This window comes from Linderina pennispora, assembly GCF_002104995.1.
Source record: "Linderina pennispora strain ATCC 12442 chromosome Unknown DL89scaffold_3, whole genome shotgun sequence".
Classification (NCBI taxonomy): Eukaryota; Fungi; Kickxellomycota; class Kickxellomycetes; order Kickxellales; family Kickxellaceae; genus Linderina; species Linderina pennispora.
The window spans coordinates 253,019-270,498 of NW_024468251.1; the positions used below are offsets into that span (position 1 = coordinate 253,019).

Sequence of the window (17,480 nt, forward strand, 5' to 3'; positions counted from 1 at the left end):
AACCACCCAAGGGAGCCCCCAAGTTCGAAGGACCATTCATTGTCCATAAAGTGACCCCGAGTGGTGCAGTCGAATTAACCAAGGCAGAGGGCTACGATGCGCCAGAACCACCAACCCGGCGGGTCCCACCAAAACACTTAGTCCATCTGGAGGACGACCCAGCACCGCAAGACGGTCACCAGGAGATCGATTACATCCACGGGCATCGCCAACGCCACAGGCAGTGGCAGTTCAAGGTGCACTGGCGGGGCCAATCAGATAATGAAGACTCATGGGAACCCATCAAACACTTCGTAGACCCGACAATCATCGCGGCCTATGCAGAGACGTGCAACCCTACGCAGAGAAAAGGAATCCTGAGCGCATTAAGCCGGTTCCTGACTACGCGAGCCAAGGCTCCAAGCTGAGCGGAGAGAGATGTGGTTCCAAATCCTTATGATCTTAGGAACCCATGGATCAAGACCTTTAGGCCACAATGGCCGGCCATACTATTCTGGGCGACCGGCGCCACTACTTAGACGGGCACCTGCCCTTTCACCTGGTGATTCCTCCTTCCTTCTTTCATACAGCATATTTCATACGTTCAATATACGTCGTGGAAAGGTGCTCGAAAAGTAAACGTGTTCTAGACAGTTGCAGGAGGCTGTCTATCCAAGTGTATCGTACCCGAGACACAACAAGAGCAAACAAAAAAGGAGAATAATTGAATCTCTGGTGTGCTCTTAGCGAGGATAGCACTTGCACTGGTGGGGTCCCGTGCATTCCTGATACCACCCAGGAGGGCAGGCAGCACGGGGCGCGACGACAGCAGCGGATGCGGCGGACGCGAGAACTACGGCAATGACGATGGCAAATGACTTCATGGCGAAAGAAAAAGCTAGGCTAGTCGAAAAATATACGAAGCAATGATAATGGTGAATTGGATAGTCCGCTCAGTCGTAGCATTATATACCTGTCTCTCGCAGACGCTGGTCATAGAGCAATTCCGTCTACCCCTCTTCATACATTTTACTTTTGGCTAATGCAGTGAATATTCCTTTTTTGGGATAAAACTGATGCCCCGATATGCCAGATGCAATCTTACACGCTCTTTGTCAAAAAACTGTTTATATGGGCAGAAGTAGATTCTGCAGTGCAGATCTCTGGAGTAGCTGCAGCCGTGAGAGAACATACCACGCTCTGCAGTGCCAAGGTCTGGGCTGCATGCCCCCTATGTGCATTCCTTTGGCTGCGTGTCTGTGGAGTGCTCGAAAATGGGAATGTGCTGGTTCCCACAGTTATTTGTGCTCGGAATTGTCTCGAGGATAATCCACATCCAGCAGATGGAGAAGCGAGCCAATCAGTTTAGCAGCCAGGGATATATGGGGTGGACGGAGTGTCGGCCATACATGTTTTTGTTTCCATCTCCGCAGTGCGTGGTTGATCGACCTCCCATTCCCAGAACGAGCCAGGTTCCAACTTGACAACCCCTCGGCACATGACACTTGGTGTCGGGTTACAGACTACATGTGTTTTTCCTCACGCTCCTTCGGATGTAGAACCAGCTGCAGACCCAATCATGTCCGGTTGCAATATAATCCAATACATGAGAATGTAATTTATTAAACCAATTTGCTTGTGATCAATGTCTAGCAATGGATCACCTCGGCAGGTTTATCCGACGTAGTAGCAGCCGCAAATCCTGGGCTCGGGGCAGGCCCACTTCAGGGGCGGCGGGCACTGGTATTTGGGCTCGATAACGCCGGCCGAGACAACAGCGGCGGCAGAGACGATAAGAGCAGAGAGGGCAGCGAAGTTCATTGCGAGGGCTAGAGGATAGGAAAGATGATGTGTTGATGAATGATGTATGGTGCGGGCTCAGCTCCACGCTTTATATCCTAGTTTCCTAAGGCTTGCCATGTCTTCTTTGCAAAGAGCATACACGTGTTAGAAGCAATACCAGCTGCTGAATACTCCTTTCGCAAGTAGGGAGGATGTGAAAGGTCATTCACTCAAGGAGCTGATAGCAAATGTGACAAGGGGGATCGTCCAAAGCGGTCCCTCCAAATTATGTCCGCAATCAGAAACTGCAATGATTGTCCAATATATCCTGCAGGCACATGGTTGACGACCGCTGTGAAGAAGGCAGGGTGGGAATTATTTTCATCTAGCACGGTCCCTATTTTTAACCACAAAAACGGGAGGGTGGTTGTCAGAAACATTACCACATGTGCATTTTCGGCAGCTAGAAATTGGCACCGTGCATATGTGCTCCCTCTTTTTGTTGATAATGTCTCCAGTATGGATCATAATACTTGGGATCAGATTATCATGGTCGGGCACAAGTGGGTCCACGGGTAGTGCAGGATCCAGCTGCTATTTCTAGGCTACTTGAACCGTTTTTATCGACCCAGCTACACTAGTACCATGCCAACAATTTATTTAAACTGGTTTATAATAATGGCGCTAATTGGGAACGCAGTGGCACACCCGCTTGCTTGTACAAATTATGTGGTATCCAGCTGGACAGGATATCACATCATCAGGCAGCAGTGCCGCTAAGGTGCTCGCAGAGAATGCGAGGATGAATGTCAGGCTTGAAAAATTCATAGCTATAAAGGATAATAATAATATTGGCACAGAGTAAGGGAGGACAAAGGGGTATGCTGGTGGGCCATTTGATTGCAGTGCAAACTTGAGATGGCGCTTTGGAATAATATTCAACATGTCAACCAACGCTCAACTGTAGTGAGCTATTATATTAAAGTGGCAATTGCCAAGTGCCCGCCAATTACATATTCGTGACATTGATACTTATATTGTTAATAATGGCAATACTGGTGGCCAAAAGCACAATGACCTACAGCAGCAGACATTCAGTTAATGTGATATTAACAGCAAGATGGTCCTTCAATGACATCATAGATATCTCATGATGGCTATATATAACGCATTCATGCTTATCTCTCATTATTGCCTATGCATCATGTAATCTACATGGCTATCATCAAGATGAATCGAATCAGCTGCAAGCCAGCTCAGGTCAAGTCTAAGTACCAGGTCAGAAAATTACCACTATCGTCGCTAGTGTCGATCAGCATTAATATCTGTGCGCTCTCAAATGACATTGTACAAAAGTAAATGGCATTGTAGTGCTATGACGGACTGCATTCTATGTTTCTATGTATTTTTCATATTCATTTGTTTTATATCAGTAACCCCAACCTCATGAATATAAAATGATGCGAGCCCATAGCCCAAACTGAAACTCTCTCATCGGAAAGCATACGCCCCATTCCTCTGCCCCATTCCATCAACCCATTTCTAACGCTGGCTATGGGTATCATTTCGGCTTTTGAGTTGGAAAATTTGCTATCCACTTGTACAGTCACAGCGACAGCGGCAGTTTTTTGTAGGCTATGTAATCTTCACTCTATTCTTCTCCTTTGGCAGTTAATTCCTTGGTCACCTCCTTGCTCGCTTTACATCCTACTACGAGAGGACTATAACTGCTCCTGGATATCGTGGTGACAGGTGCGAAGACAATTATTATTGTTTTGGCGATACTGACTTCTCTAGCCTCAACGCTGTGGCGATTCCCGATCCTGCCAATTGCAAGTGCATACTTGGTACCATTCTTTTTCCTTCTCAAATGAGTAGGTACCAAGTGTTTGAAACTATCGATAAAAATATGGTCTCAAATACATCACCCAAAGTCAGCGATATGCACCGCAAACTATTCGAGCCAATGCTTAGACAGGGTGTTTTGGCACAGCAAGATCCGATTATTATAGGCTGCGGCGTTGATGTTAGAATCTCAAGATCCGATTACAGTGAACTACATAGTTTTTTATCCTGTTCTTTTTTCTTTTTTCTTCTTTTTGGCTGTCACCTGAGCGATGGTATAAAGCCTTTTTGCTCGCTTCTCCTTTCCTACTTCTCTTTAGCTTTCTTCATCAATGTATGTTCCTTAACTTTGTCACTTTCTATTGCTGATACGCTCACAACGCTCGCATATTTCTGGATTAAGATACCATAACATGACAGTTTATTCAGAATCCGCGCTACACGAAAACTACACACATACTCATATATAAGGTATCTTTCGCTACTCGTTTCTTATTTTTCTTTTGCCCTACACCACCCACCGTGTGCTTTAGACCTACAACACTTTTTACCCATTACACGGTGGGTGGTGTGGGGCAAGAGGAAAAAGGAGCGAAAAATTAATAACGAAAATACATAATGTGTCATGCCGCTAGGGTGGTTCCGACTCACCCAAGGCGGTTTACTCACTGGGAGTAGTGCAGCTTTATCCAAGGCCGTACGCAGCTTAGATGAGGGCTCAGTATGCGCACTCGGCGCTTGCTTAAATACCCCTTGCTGGCTCCTAGCAGCGGGGATTCCTCCTAGTTTTTCCAATATATTTTTGTGAACGCTTTTGGTTTCATCAGTACTCTTATTGTCATCACTAGGAGAACACGCTACCTAGTATCTTCTTCCCTGACATTTGACCGAGGTCGTAATAGGCACGTACCGTCTTATTTAAGTATATTTTGTGGGCTACGATGAGTGCTGACAGAAGAAAGGCACTTGGCACCACATATGAATGTGTATTTATCGTTTCTTTTTTTCTCTTGCCCTACACCACCTACTGTGTGCTCTAGACCTGCAACATTCTTTTGGTAGCGAATACAGTGGTGGTAAAATTTGCCATATGTTGGCCGATGACATCACTTTTATACACTGATATGTCTCTTTAAATGCAAGCAGAACACTGTATGTGCGACCACGGGCGACTGTGTTGCCCCATAGTCCGCTGTACAGTCAAATGCGATGATGCTGCTCTGATATCCGGATTTACCAGCAGAACGAGCTGTGTAAATCGCTCTCGCACTGCCTTGGAGCCGACACTCCCAAAGATGGAAAATCCGGGCATGTGCGCCCAACATGCCCTGTCACGCAGCTGCACATGAAACCCCTCCTTGGCATAAAATACCACCGCATACGGCTGCCTTTCGGCAGATAACTGTGAGTGAAGCCGAGTGCCAAGAATGATGCTCCGCTTGAACGAGAAAAAAAAAGCTTCTCCAGATACCGTTGCTTATTCCTCCGCAAAAAGACCCCATGTTTGCAGAATGCTCAGATATAAAACAGGCCGCCTATTCTTCCTTTCTTCTCTGACCTTAACCCACTTTTAAATAGACGTATTTTCTTTATGCGACGAGTATGGTAGTTGTAAACATTATCAACAAAGCATTTGCTGATTATGAGGTTTCGCAGATGATGGCCCTGGGACTCGTCTCGGCAGTGTCATTAGCGGTATATCTTGTCTATCGGATGTTCTTTTCGCTTGAAAGTCGTATCCCCGGAGACCTGTCGGCGAGGTTCACAATACTCATGTATAGGTCGCGAGCAGCACGCGGATACCAAGCGGACATGGCTGAAGAATACTATGACAAGTATGGCGATATCTACGCAGTTGGCCCCGGCGTCATTGTGTTATCAAACCCTGCCGATTGCCGGCGGGTGCTTGGCTCGCACGCGTTCCGCAAAAACAAAAAGGTCTACAGCTTCTTTGCACAGGTTGGTGAAACCATGTTCTCCACCTCTGAGCCTGAGGTCAGCAACATGCGGCGCAGGCAGTTTGGACCCATGTTCACGCATGGATATCTTGCGCAGATGGAGTCAACGGTGCTGGAGTGCGGAATTGGCGAGATCAAGAAGAAATGGAACAGGCAGGTGGACCAGGGCGACGGCAAAGCAGTCATCAACTTTAGTCAGGACTTTTCCCTAGCAACTTTCGACGTCATCAGCGCTCTTGGGTTTGGCCAGCAGTTCCACGCGCTGGCGAACAACGACTCGAAGATAATCCAGTGGGTCGACAACACTATCAAGCTTGCTATCCGCACGCAACTATTGCCATTTGCCCGGCGGTACCCAATGAATCTGCTGACCGCGGCATTGACTAAGAGCCACCAAGCATTCATCGACTTCAACAACCAAATCATCGACGGACGCCGCCAGATGGTACAGGCTGGAAAGGGACACCCAAAGGATATTCTGCAGGCGCTTATTGACGCTGAAGACCCAGATTCGAAGATGAAGCTATCGGCCGATGAGATCACAGCTGAAAACGTCAGCTTCTTGATCGCGGGAACGGATACAACGTCGCTGACCATGACCTGGTTCGTCCATTTTATGATGCTTTACCCCGAGTGCTACCAGCGCGCCACGGCGGAGGTGCGTGCAGCCTTTTCGCCCGACCACTTGGTTACCTATGCCGAGAGCCGCGCCAGTTTGCCTTACCTGGAGGCTTGCATCTACGAAGTGCTGCGCATCAGGGCTGTGTCCGGGACTACTTTGCCTCGCATTGTGCCTGCAGGAGGGGCTCGGTTCCAGGGCCATTTCTTGCCAGCAGGCACAGTGGTTTGTGCCAGCGTGGCTGGGCTGAACCACCACACCAGCGTCTGGGCCAACCCAAAGCGCTTCACGCCAGAGCGGTTCATTGATAGCCCAGATCTGAAGCAGAATGTCATGACATTCAGTACCGGTGTGCGCATCTGCCCTGGACGGAACTTGGCCTATATGGAAATGTTCACCATCCTGGCAAACCTTCTCAAGGACTACGACCTTGAGCTGCCCGAGGGCTCGCTGTTTGGGCCCGACAGACTCGATGACAACGGAAACCCGATCCCCATGCCGCGCAGGCACAGGCTCACGGCCGGGCCATGGCACCCAGACCGTGATTGCAATATCGTTGTGACTAAGCACAGCAGCTAAGTCGCCTTCATTAAAGGGGCTGTCACAACTTTTTACTGTGTTTGGTAATATAAACATACCGTGCACGAGGCTGTGATGCTGGTTGGTCAAGGAACAGCGGGAATCTAAGTATCTGCATGGGCATTATATTCCACAAACAGAGCTGGTACATATCACACAAGGATGGCTGTGATCACTGGACACACTGTCTTTACCTATATACAAGATTTTATAGTCCAAAAAGTGTCCTACCATCCGCTAGAACCCTTATAATTGGTTAAATAATAAGACTACTAAACCTCAAAGCAAGTTTGGGTGACTTGCTCTGTAAACTCTTACACATGAGGTCAGATGCCGCACAAGATCAAAAAACTAGGGTAACACGCTGTTATTGTAGTGGCCACAAACGCTAGAATCTCAAGATCCGACTACCGTGAACTACATAGTTTTTCATCCTGTTGTTTATTTTATTTTATTTTTGGCTCTGCCACCTGAGCGATGGTGTAAAACCTTTGCGCTCGCATCTCCCTTCCTACTTCTCTTTAGCTTTCTTCATCAATATATATCCCTTGACTCTGTCAATCTCTATTGCTGACATGGTCACACCGCTCGCACATCTCTGGATTGCAATGCCATCGCTTAACGGCTTGTTCAGAATTCGCGCTACACGAAAGTTACACATTCATATACCAGGTATTTTTCGTTACTCGCTATTTGTTTATTCCTTTTGCCCTACATCACCCACCATGTGCTCTAGACCTACAGCAGGCAATGCTACAGCTGACTGTCACTACGCCTACCAAATCCCACAGCCAGAGCTGCAGAATCTGAAAGGCTGCTGTGTATTCATCGATCCAGATCGGGGCAATTTACTGTATATGGTGCACGAAAATAGCAGCAATGGGAAGGAGGGTGAAAAGATGCTCTACCGCTACACACGGCAACAGCGCAATAAGGAGCTCAAGCTGCGCCACTACGACAGGATTCGTCAGGCTACAAAGGATCAAGTCCCAGAAGATGCTGTCCGCAGAGCAGAGGCAGAGCTTTCCAAGCACTGCTGCCGGACCCTTAGCCCAGCAAAATTCCGTGCCTGCGTTGCTGCCCGTGCATCTGTGCGGTGTGTCCTAGCACCGTTTTATGCCAGCACAATGACAGCGCGAAGGTTACCAGAGCAGCAACTCACTAAGTCAAACAAGCAGCACCAGAGGCGCTGGAAGGCCCGTCCGGGTGTCGGGACCAGTCCCAAGGTGTACCCGCTTCACCGCAAGCTGCGCCTTGATTCATTCATGAACCAGGCCCGTGCAGACCACAGGCTTGCCGCAAAACTCCGGAGCAAGTTCGGTCCAGATCCAGTGCTGATCATGGGCAATTGGAGTGCGCCGATGGCCCGGCACCATGCGCCAATTCGTGGCAAGGAATGGCGCGACAAGTTCAAACACCATAGCTTTGAAGTCTATCTGATCGACGAATTCCGGACATCGTCGATGTACCCGTTCTGCTGCGAAAAGTCGCTGCAGACATTCCGGCATGTTCCCAACCCGCGGCCCTACCAGAGATCGAAGAACCCAACTGTGAAGTGCCATGGCCTTCTCCGCTGTACAAGCGAGTCATGTAAGCAGGCCATGGCACAATTCAGGCGAGCCTATTCATCTCGGCTCTTGAACCGCGATCTCGCAGCAGTTCTAAACTTCAGGCTCATTTTCCAGTCACTCTGTGATTCAGGCAGTATTCCTGAACAGCTCTGTCGTTCTACAGCCATTGCTGCCGATGCTTCCGGCACCACTCCGGCTACAAAGAGGCCGCGCAAGAGGCGTGCAGCAGCAGGCGATTCTGCTACTAGCAGCAACGAACCAGCACTGAAGCGCCTGCGCTGAGCAGGCCACCAAGGTGGGAGATGTCCATGATCGCCATTGCACCAACAGCCATCCGACACGTTCAAATGGCCGGTTCGCCGTGATACTCTTATCGACGTGTCAACCCATGCTGGCTAGCAGCCGAGCTCGCATCGCGAGCAGAGTAATTCTGGTATAGCTTTATGATTCATTTGTGTTGCTGGTGTATGTGTGGAATATATTCGCATTGGCTTAAACAGGTACCAGCCACGGCGACGCAACTCTTCCATACTGGATATCCAGGAGCTCGGCATGCAGACGCTTTGCTAGGGGGCCAAACACTGCCTTAGGGTTGTTCGGGTCAACGGGAATCTTGTAGACCTTGCCCTCATACGAGACGTCCTCGATGCTGCACACGACACATGCAGTGCCGGCGCCAAAGGCTTCCACAAGGCGTCCCTCCTCCAGCGCCTTGATCATCTCAGGCATGGTCACGCGGCGCTCGCTGACCTTGAATTCCCCCCATTTGCGTGCCAGCTCCAGCAGCGAGTCGCGGGTAACACCAGGCAAGATGACTCCGTCCAGAGGCGCTGTCACCAGCTCGCGGTCGCCGTCCTCATTGTCCCAGAAGATAAAAAAGTTCATAGTTCCCACCTCTGTAATATAGAGGTCGTCACCGAGCAGCCACAGAATCTGGTCGAAGCCCTCCTTCACTGCCTCCATTGCAGGGCGCATGGCAGGCGCATAATTGCCACCCAGCTTGTAGTTGCCGACACCACCAGGCCACGCACGTGCCTCCTTGCTGTTGGCCAGCAGGCGCACGGTGCGCGGGAAATATGGACCAACAGGTGACAGGTATACGTACAGCAGGGCTTCGCGCGAGTACTGCAGATTGAGGTTCGGCTCAGTACCGATAAAGTTTGGGCGGATGTACAGCGAGTACCCGTACTCGTTGGGCACAAAGCGCTCATCGACCTTGACCAGCTCCTTGATGCACTGCAGGAGCTGCTCGTGGTCGAACTCGGGCAGCATGATGCGCTGTGACGACGTCGAGAGCCGCTGCATGTTCTTCTCGGGCCGGAACAGATTGATTGTACCGTCGGCGGACCGAAAGGCCTTCATGCCCTCAAAGGCCTCAACCGAGTAGTTGAGCACAAAGGCCGCCGGGTCAATCTCCAGGGGGCCGTACGGCTTGATCTCAGGTGCCTGCCAGCCAGTCTCCTCGTTGTAGCGGATCAGCAGCATGTGGTCTGTGAAGTTCTTGCCGAAGCTCAGCTTGTCCAGTGCCGGAATCGTCTTCGGCGTCGTAGTCAGCGTCGTGGTCAGCTTGGAGGCGTCGATAGTGCCGTTCGCCATGGTTACAGATTCACGATTGTCTATCTACGAAGTACGAGATATGAGTGGCAAAAAGCAAGGCCTTCAAGCGGAGAAAGAGAAAGCGAAGGACGAATACTCAGAAGAGTCAAGCGACGCTTTGGAAGAGGCACCCACCATTTATACGGTGGAAGGCATGTGGTAAATGATTCACATTTAATGCCGCGTGGTTTTCTCTGGTTTTGGCGGGTTCCTGGCCGGGGTTTCCATTTTCCGGTGCCAACACAATCGTTCGGTGCTGACGTAGGCATATGGAGCCTTGATTGGTGATTATGCGCGGGGTCGGTGCCTCTCTCATCTCTTGGAAGCTCTGTAAACAGATATCCATTCCAGCTGACTCCTTGCAAGCCTGGCTTTGTGTTTCTACAAAGCAGACTCAAACACAGCGGATCATGATCAGGGGAGAGGGAAAGTCTTGCCAAGAGTGTGCAAAGAAAAGCTCGAAAAGGGCGCCTAGCTCTAATTCAAGAAACAGACGTGTGCCAAAGCTTGGCTGAACGCTAGCCAGCTCTGGTGATGTATATATTGAATGCGCACTCCAAGACTTTGTAGACAATACCCATCCACCTTTTCCTGTCGCACATAGCACATTTACTCCACAATAACTTATTGTCATCTTACACATACATACAAAAGCATAATAGCATCGCAATGGCGACAAGCAATTCTACAGTCAACCCCCGCGACTTTCTGCCGACACGCACAATGCTCGACGACGAGCACAGGTGCTTCGTTGAGCTGAGCGAGATGGCCCGACACTATGACGACCACATGTTGCCGCTGTGTGCCACGCTTGACAGCGTGTGTCCGCAGGCGACCAAAATCGCCCAGATCCAGTGCATCCCAATTATCGGCAACCTAGTCGTGTTTGGTTTGTCCATGCGTTTTGCGCTTCGCACATTGCACTTCAGGTGCTTCCAGAGACACCCAATTTGGTCAATGCTGCCGGTGATTCTGGTGGTCTTCGTTCTAGGTTTTATCCCGTTTGTAGGTGTCTGGGCTACGTTTAAGCTGCGTCCAATCTACAGGGCGTGGCTGATATTTAGCAAGGCCATCGACGAGGCTAATCTTATTCCGGGACCGTCGACGAGAGGCATGCAAGCTGAGTATCCATCGCATACGGCTGATGTTGTGTCCAAGGAGGATGCGGTCGAGAGCGGTGTGGCAGAGCATTACGACTTGGCAGCGGTCATTGATGAGTACAGCGACTTCACGCATTTCTCTGTCAACATGCCCCACCCTCTACCACTCCCGGGGACGAAAAGTACCTTGGAGATACCGGTTCAGGCACGCCGACTACTTCCTGGACAAACTCCACTGCTGCTTCGCGGTCTGTTAGCCATGCCATTACCATGACCAAGCTGGAGGGCATGGGGCGCAAAGCACACCCCGAGTGCTTTCTCGACCTACATTCACCGACGCACTCTGAGGAATCGCGCGGAGGGCTAAAAGGTCTACTCAAGCAGCGTAGCTGAAAATGCGAACCATTCGTGGCTTCCTTCACACAAAGAAAAACAATTCCCTGTATTAAAATGTGGCAATAAAAACATGTCAAAAGCCACAAAACCATGCATCTGATATCCTGGAAAGCGTTTATCGAGCGGCTCCAAGTCTAGGGAAGTCGGCAAAAAGGGCCTTGCGGCGGGCTCTAGAGCCACCTTCCTCTTAATGCACCGGCACCCACCCCCGCATACAAGCAGTGACGTTGGCACTTTAAAAATACAAACCTCCTGCTCGTTTACTTTTCTCTTCTCGAGTCCATTTGCATGTCTTCTCTCCAGTACTTTGCACACTATTCATATTTTCCCATCAAAGATGGCAGACATCACGGGCTATGTCTACAAACACCTCAGCAAGGACGAGCAGCATACGGTTGAGGCACTGCGCAAGGGCACTGAGCTCCTTGACAATACCCGCATTGGCATCCTTCCGCTCACTCTAAACGAATACCTCCTAATTTGCCCATTATTCAACCCCATCGTGATCATTCGCAACGCCCGGCAATATTACCAACTCAAAAAGTTTGGCCACACGCACACACGAACCAAGCGCAAGATATTCCGCAACTTTTTGAAAACAGCTGCAGTTGGCTTCATTCCTATATTCAATGTGCTGTGGACGCGCAAGTTCAGATGCAATCAGCGCAATATGCGGCTGGTCGAGCGGTCATTGCGCAAAGAGGAGTGCAGGTTCTTGTTTGGTACCACGAGTCCGCCTGATGATGTACCGTTGCCGAGGAATGTGGAGAAACTGTTTGATAGCTGTCCAAAGTACGAGCGCCCGGCGAGATATGGACCCAATGCGACCATGGAGCTCAAAGAGAGCAACTGGTTGACGCATGTAGTAGATGTTTGCGAGTCCAGGTCGTCTACAGATGTGACACTGGCAGGATCTGAACACGAAATCAAGCCGGCAACCAAACCTACCAGAACGCCGCCTACTAACACGGCTGTAAGCGTGGATATTAGCATGCCTAGGTCTATTCAATCTGAACTCGGCACAGGTGGAGATAGCGTCTACGAGGATGCCACCAGCGAGCTATCCCGTAATCCATGGTCAGCACCATCCGCGGGCGCTACACGCGTGGTCCGTGTAACTACAGTGGTAAGTGAATGCACTGGCCGGCAGACACCCAGCGCAGCTAGCGTCACAGCTTCGCAGATGCGCGAGGGTATGCCAACCCCGCTGTTAGAAATCACGCCGGAAAGCGACACATCAGATCACGAGCTGGGCCAATGGCGCGAGCAGTCTGCCGAAAGCCTTCACAGAAAGGATGTCCGGATTTTAGAAAAGCGGGGTATGCGAGTACCATCGAGCACACCTACGCCTGCAGGCTGGACCAGCGCCCCATTTGCAGTGGCGCAATACTTTTACTCGTACTTGTGGCCACCATCGTCACCTTAGATAAGTGTGCATTAATAAACAGCAGCATCAACAAGCATGAAAACACATGCCGGAAATAGTATGCGCGCCGAGTCTACATCAGCTCTTGACATGGTCGCGATTCATAGTGAATTCGCTAGCGCCTGGTTCAATGAATCCCGCTTTCTACGTCGTGACTGCCTGCGATTGCGCTATTTTGTTTAAAGTCACGACTGCCCTTTCTGCAGAGCATTTTGTCCGGGTTACAATAGCAACTGAAAGCCCTCTGCTAATGTAGCAAAAATAGGCTGTAAGTGACATTCTGCTTTTTGGTCTCGAATCCTGCTGCAAACAAACTATACCGGAGCTGCTTCATTCCAGTTTTAATTTCCACAGCAGTGCATCCATATCCGCTTTTATAAAGAACGAGTGCCTTGCACGACCACGGCCTGTCTCTCCCTATGGCACAACTCCTCTGCATTCCATAGCCTCATCCATTATTGCATTTCCCCTATTTCATTACCGATTCACTTACTTCACTCAGTCCCCCATCTCTGACTCATGCCCTTCAACGGCGACGTCGCTCTTCAGGCCAACGAGCTGACTCATCGCGCAGACGACAACGACCGGGTCCAGTACCAGCTGTGGTTTCCGTTTGCCAAGCACCCGACCTGGCAGCTGGTCCCTATTGCTGGCAACATCATGGTGTTTATCGACACCCTGCGGTTTGTGCATGCTGTGAATAGCCTGTTTGTGATCCCTGGTTCTGAGATCCTCCTGGTCTACCTCAAAATCACAAGCATACTGTTTCTCGGTATGATCCCTTGCGTCGGATTCTTGTTAACACTTACACTGAAGCCATGCCTCTGCTACATGAGGATCGCTACAGCGTGTCTGCCGACCTACGGCCTGCGTGTCCCACCGACGCCATTCCTTAATGTGGTGGACATGTTTTCACCATGCAACCCTATCCACAATAATCCTGCTACTCAGAGTAGCCAACTGAGCAAGCAGTCTGATATGACTGTCATTGATGTGGACGGCGCACGGCCGCAGTACTTTTCGCCGCTTGTTTTGTTGCCCAAGGACAACGTGCAGGCATGGATGGATTCTGCTCTGCGTGACGAGCGTAGCCCTTATAGTCGTGTATCACTGTCGCACTCTGTCGACCACCCAGCATGCGTCATGTATGCAGTGAGGCCAACAGATGTCAACCGCGAGTCGGTGCGTACCCGGTGCATGCGCTCAAACATGGTATACCCTAACAAGCTAAAGAGTTCGAGCTGCACAAATCTTGATACCAAGTCGAAGAAGATAGCCAAGGGCAAGCACATGAGTCTAACTATAGACAGGCGCAGGTCGCTCAAGCTCCTGTTCCCCCTTGAGAAACAGAGTGCCAGCGTTGGCAAGGAGTGCGCAATAAAGAATCTCAAGGGGCTGACCGTTGATGTCCTAAAAGCCGCTGCATAGGATGCATGCTCTCTTTGATGCTCTTTGGATTCTGTCAATATATTCAATAGCTTCTAATCATACAATGCAAGAATGTCTGCCCTTGCCTTGTACTTTTTTGCTTCCCAGACTGGAGGAAACAACTGCCTTTTGGATTCTGCTAGATAATGGCACTGCACACAGCTGCAGCACATCGCCAACCTGTCCCCCAATAAATGCCTAAAATCCGAGCTGAGGGGAACATCAGGTCAGGTCAGGTCAGGTCACTGCGCAGTACCAGATCCTCGAGTTGTCAGGTGGCTTGCAACACACTATCACCTGCCTAAAAAAGGACTCTTTAGGCACGAGAGGGTAATCCACGGGACGGTAATACAGGGGACTGAGATCGTGGATGCGATGGTGCGTAGCTACATGGGAAGCTCCGCACAGCGCGGAATATCCGAGTTGCAGAAAGAGCGCCTGCTGTAGCAAATGAACGCAAAAACGCCACGGCATGGATCTGCGTTCCCGGTTCCTAAATCGCGGCGGCCGCGTACGTCAGCGCCCCTGCCGGCCGAGGACAATAAATGGGTGCAGCTGCTGATTCTTCGACCTGTGCCCTTTGTTCTCTATTCTCGCAGCTTTATCCTACACTAACTGGCACCCCTAGGAAGCGCAATGGACACTGATGCTAGCCCCGCCCTCTCATACAATGACCTCTACGAACTGATCGTGAAGTTCAGAACGGGCCACTTCCAGCGTGTAATGGAGCTGGGAAATCAGGAGAAACTTAACGAGAGAAAGGCAGCAGACATCGAACGCAAGAGGAGGGCCATAAAGGAGGATTCGGTGGGCAAGTCGCAGGATGAGATCGCAAAGCTAATGGGTAGGTTGCTACGGAGATAAAGAGCGATGCCACAAGCATCGTAATGCGTCCGCTTGGTAGCACATCTTGTATGTAACAGCAGCTGGCAGTGACTGACATATACAGCATGGAATGATGCACCTTGGATACTGTAGACGCTGCTGAGAAGGATGTAGAGCAGATGAGCTCGATGCAGGACTGGTCAGTTTCACATGGGCTCAAGAAGGCCGACAAGATTATTGAGGATACTCTGAAGGAGCTCATAGAGCACGCTGACCAGTTCCCTGAGAAGCTACTCAAAATTATCCCTGACCCCTACCAAAAAACCGTACGTGAGCACGCAGCCAAGACTAGCAAGCAATAAAAGAACATGCCTATTTGTGGAACAGCAGGCATCAAGTAAATGAAGTAGGCTAGATAGTCTCATCTTGCTGCCATAGTTTTGACTTACCCGAGGTGTGCCAACAAAGCACTAGCAATGGTAGAGCATAGGATTTTGTCATAAAAATGACCGAGTAAATGTGCTGTGAACTGAATCCAACCACTACACGCTGGAGCATCAACAGCAATAGCACTATGCTGCATCCTCTAGCACATGGACAGCATTTGTACTATGTGCGTTTACTAAAGTAAACAGGCGTTATACGCGGCGTTTTAGAATACGACATGAGAAATGCTAAGCAGCTAAACCGATAAAAGAAAAGAAAGAGAAGAGAGTTCTTCAGAGAACTGCTTAGCATTACATAGTCAGGTGAGTCGCCAAGGCAGGATTTTCCTAACACAGCGACTTACCAATATAGGACTGGCCATATAGTCCATCGACTGGCGTCCAGCAGATCCGAAACCCCTAGGCACATACCCTCCACAGGAGAATAAGCGCTGGTGGAAGCAGTGGCCGCTTCAGCCACCACGACATGCGCCGAGAGCTGACTGATACCGATCAATGGCATGAGTGGTGAACTTGAATAACCTCCAGGAAACCGTCCTTAGCGAGACCAGAATGGAACCGCGATATGCTGGGGAATATTCTAAACATTACCGAAAAGCTGTATTCTTAAGCTGGTCTCCAGTTTTGCTCACATTAGAACCTCAATGTAACCATGTATCAACCCGTGCCCGCGTATCTTTGTTTTACTCCCCCCACCTCCCATGTGGATGATGTGAAAACCTGGCCCAAATAACTGAGAGGGAGAAAGCCAGCCTGCCAAAGGCTCGGTCCGAAACCTTCACACCTCTAGCGGCTATGACCTGTTGCCAATAAACGAACAATATATTTGCCCTGTATATGTTATCCTGCCCATCCGGCAGCACCATTCCTTGCATCTTTCAAATAGCTGTGCATCTCTGAAGGTAAAAAACAATGCGCAGCTCAGCTATCATCCTCTCTCTTGTTGGACTCGCCCTAGGGCAAGAATCAGTTCTGCGTCAAGAACGGCGACGGCAACTACGTGTTCCAGGGATCGTGCTCACGGTTCTACTCGTGCGCCAACGGATTCGGGTGGCTGCAGGACTGCCCAGGCGACCTGCTGTTCGACACGGAGTTAATGGAGTGCGTGTGGCACGAAAAGGTGCAGTGTGGCGACCGGCCTGTTGAGGCGCGTGGATCTTCGGACAACTGAACAATAAGCAGGAATAGGTGTCGGCAGCAGCACTGGAGATAAGGCAGCAGAAAGCGGTCTCGCTGACGGATATTGCTTTCTTATTTCTTTTGTTGAAGGTGAATTCGACTTTACCCCTCATTTTCGCAACCTTTTTCTTCTCTCTCCAAATGGCCGGGTCGACAGTGAAGACAGTCGTGGCGCTCATTGCCCTCTACTACAGCTATAAGGCCGTGTGCTATCTCTGGACAAAGGACACCAAGAACCAGTCGCGCAGGCGTGCGCCCCTGCCGTACCGCAAATACACGAAGCGCGAATTGTCGCAATTCACGGGCGAAAACAACACGCCGGTTCTTATCGGCCTCGCCGGAAAGGTGTATGACGTATCGGCCGGCCGCGGGTTCTATGGCCCAGGCGGTCCCTACAATCTGTTTGCGGGCCGTGATGCGTCGCGGCTGCTGGCAACGCAGTCGTTTGATGAGGGCATCACAGAGGAGGAGCTCGATGCCCCGATTGACAAGCTGGAGGGGCTGACGGAGGATGATCTAGAGCAGATGGACGCGTATATAGGCCTTTTCAATGTCAAGTATCTGTGTGTGGGTGAGCTGGTTGAGCCCACCGCAGCGGACCTGGCAGTCAAAGAGTAGTGAAAGCGTGGAAAACTGGATTTATTTAATACGAGCTTTTTTTTTCTACAAATGAACAGGATACGCAGCATTGCATATGTGGGAGACATGGCCTGTTGCAGACCATATAGGCATAATTAGGGCTATCCAAGCA

At 50.2% G+C, this 17,480-nt stretch overlaps 8 protein-coding genes across 8 annotated transcripts; 7 read left to right on the forward strand and 1 right to left on the reverse strand.

Moving 5' to 3' along the window:
- Nucleotides 1-5,265: 5,265 nt before the first annotated feature.
- Nucleotides 5,266-6,762, forward strand: DL89DRAFT_221403 (cytochrome P450; the record flags this gene model as incomplete). The annotated part of the gene is made up of 1 exon (XM_040884517.1): nucleotides 5,266-6,762. One exon carries the CDS (start codon nucleotides 5,266-5,268, stop codon nucleotides 6,760-6,762), a length of 1,497 nt encoding a protein of 498 aa, XP_040745294.1.
- A 1,673-nt stretch (nucleotides 6,763-8,435) lies between these two features.
- DL89DRAFT_265580 (cytosolic branched-chain-amino-acid aminotransferase) lies at nucleotides 8,436-9,935 on the reverse strand. Its single transcript, XM_040886728.1, has one exon. The coding sequence runs from the start codon at nucleotides 9,927-9,929 to the stop codon at nucleotides 8,826-8,828; it is 1,104 nt and encodes a 367-aa protein (XP_040745295.1). The 5' UTR covers nucleotides 9,930-9,935; the 3' UTR covers nucleotides 8,436-8,825.
- A 666-nt stretch (nucleotides 9,936-10,601) lies between these two features.
- Nucleotides 10,602-11,484, forward strand: DL89DRAFT_265581 (uncharacterized protein). The gene is made up of 3 exons (XM_040886729.1): nucleotides 10,602-11,171; nucleotides 11,213-11,340; nucleotides 11,419-11,484. The coding sequence occupies exons 1-3, from the start codon at nucleotides 10,653-10,655 to the stop codon at nucleotides 11,420-11,422; spliced, it is 651 nt and encodes a 216-aa protein (XP_040745296.1). The 5' UTR covers nucleotides 10,602-10,652; the 3' UTR covers nucleotides 11,423-11,484.
- Nucleotides 11,485-11,762: 278 nt separating this feature from the next.
- DL89DRAFT_255595 (uncharacterized protein) lies at nucleotides 11,763-12,851 on the forward strand (the record flags this gene model as incomplete). The annotated part of the gene is made up of 1 exon (XM_040885372.1): nucleotides 11,763-12,851. One exon carries the CDS (start codon nucleotides 11,763-11,765, stop codon nucleotides 12,849-12,851), a length of 1,089 nt encoding a protein of 362 aa, XP_040745297.1.
- A 428-nt stretch (nucleotides 12,852-13,279) lies between these two features.
- DL89DRAFT_265582 (uncharacterized protein) lies at nucleotides 13,280-14,324 on the forward strand. Its single transcript, XM_040886730.1, has one exon. It carries the CDS (start codon nucleotides 13,371-13,373, stop codon nucleotides 14,277-14,279), a length of 909 nt encoding a protein of 302 aa, XP_040745298.1. The 5' UTR covers nucleotides 13,280-13,370; the 3' UTR covers nucleotides 14,280-14,324.
- Nucleotides 14,325-14,915: 591 nt separating this feature from the next.
- DL89DRAFT_265584 (uncharacterized protein) lies at nucleotides 14,916-15,612 on the forward strand (the record flags this gene model as incomplete). The annotated part of the gene is made up of 2 exons (XM_040886731.1): nucleotides 14,916-15,123; nucleotides 15,258-15,612. 2 exons carry the CDS (start codon nucleotides 14,916-14,918, stop codon nucleotides 15,464-15,466), a joined length of 417 nt encoding a protein of 138 aa, XP_040745299.1. The 3' UTR covers nucleotides 15,467-15,612.
- An 813-nt stretch (nucleotides 15,613-16,425) lies between these two features.
- Nucleotides 16,426-16,727, forward strand: DL89DRAFT_265586 (uncharacterized protein). Its single transcript, XM_040886732.1, has 2 exons — nucleotides 16,426-16,492; nucleotides 16,515-16,727. The coding sequence occupies exons 1-2, from the start codon at nucleotides 16,463-16,465 to the stop codon at nucleotides 16,719-16,721; spliced, it is 237 nt and encodes a 78-aa protein (XP_040745300.1). The 5' UTR covers nucleotides 16,426-16,462; the 3' UTR covers nucleotides 16,722-16,727.
- On the forward strand, nucleotides 16,427-17,417 carry DL89DRAFT_265587 (membrane-associated progesterone receptor component 1). The gene is given in 2 exon segments (XM_040886733.1): nucleotides 16,427-16,721; nucleotides 16,733-17,417. 1 exon segment carries the CDS (start codon nucleotides 16,871-16,873, stop codon nucleotides 17,345-17,347), a length of 477 nt encoding a protein of 158 aa, XP_040745301.1. The 5' UTR covers nucleotides 16,427-16,721; nucleotides 16,733-16,870; the 3' UTR covers nucleotides 17,348-17,417.
- Nucleotides 17,418-17,480: the final 63 nt, after the last annotated feature.

Coding starts and splice junctions, on each gene's coding strand:
- DL89DRAFT_265580 (XM_040886728.1), bottom strand. CDS start 9,929: ATGGCGAACGGCACTATCGACGCCTCCAAGCTGACCACGACGCTGACT.
- DL89DRAFT_265581 (XM_040886729.1), top strand. CDS start 10,653: ATGCTCGACGACGAGCACAGGTGCTTCGTTGAGCTGAGCGAGATGGCC. Junction 11,172..11,212: donor GCGACTTCACGCATTTCTCT/GTCAACATGCCC, acceptor GGGGACGAAAAG/TACCTTGGAGATACCGGTTC.
- DL89DRAFT_265582 (XM_040886730.1), top strand. CDS start 13,371: ATGCCCTTCAACGGCGACGTCGCTCTTCAGGCCAACGAGCTGACTCAT.
- DL89DRAFT_265586 (XM_040886732.1), top strand. CDS start 16,463: ATGCGCAGCTCAGCTATCATCCTCTCTCTT.
- DL89DRAFT_265587 (XM_040886733.1), top strand. CDS start 16,871: ATGGCCGGGTCGACAGTGAAGACAGTCGTGGCGCTCATTGCCCTCTAC.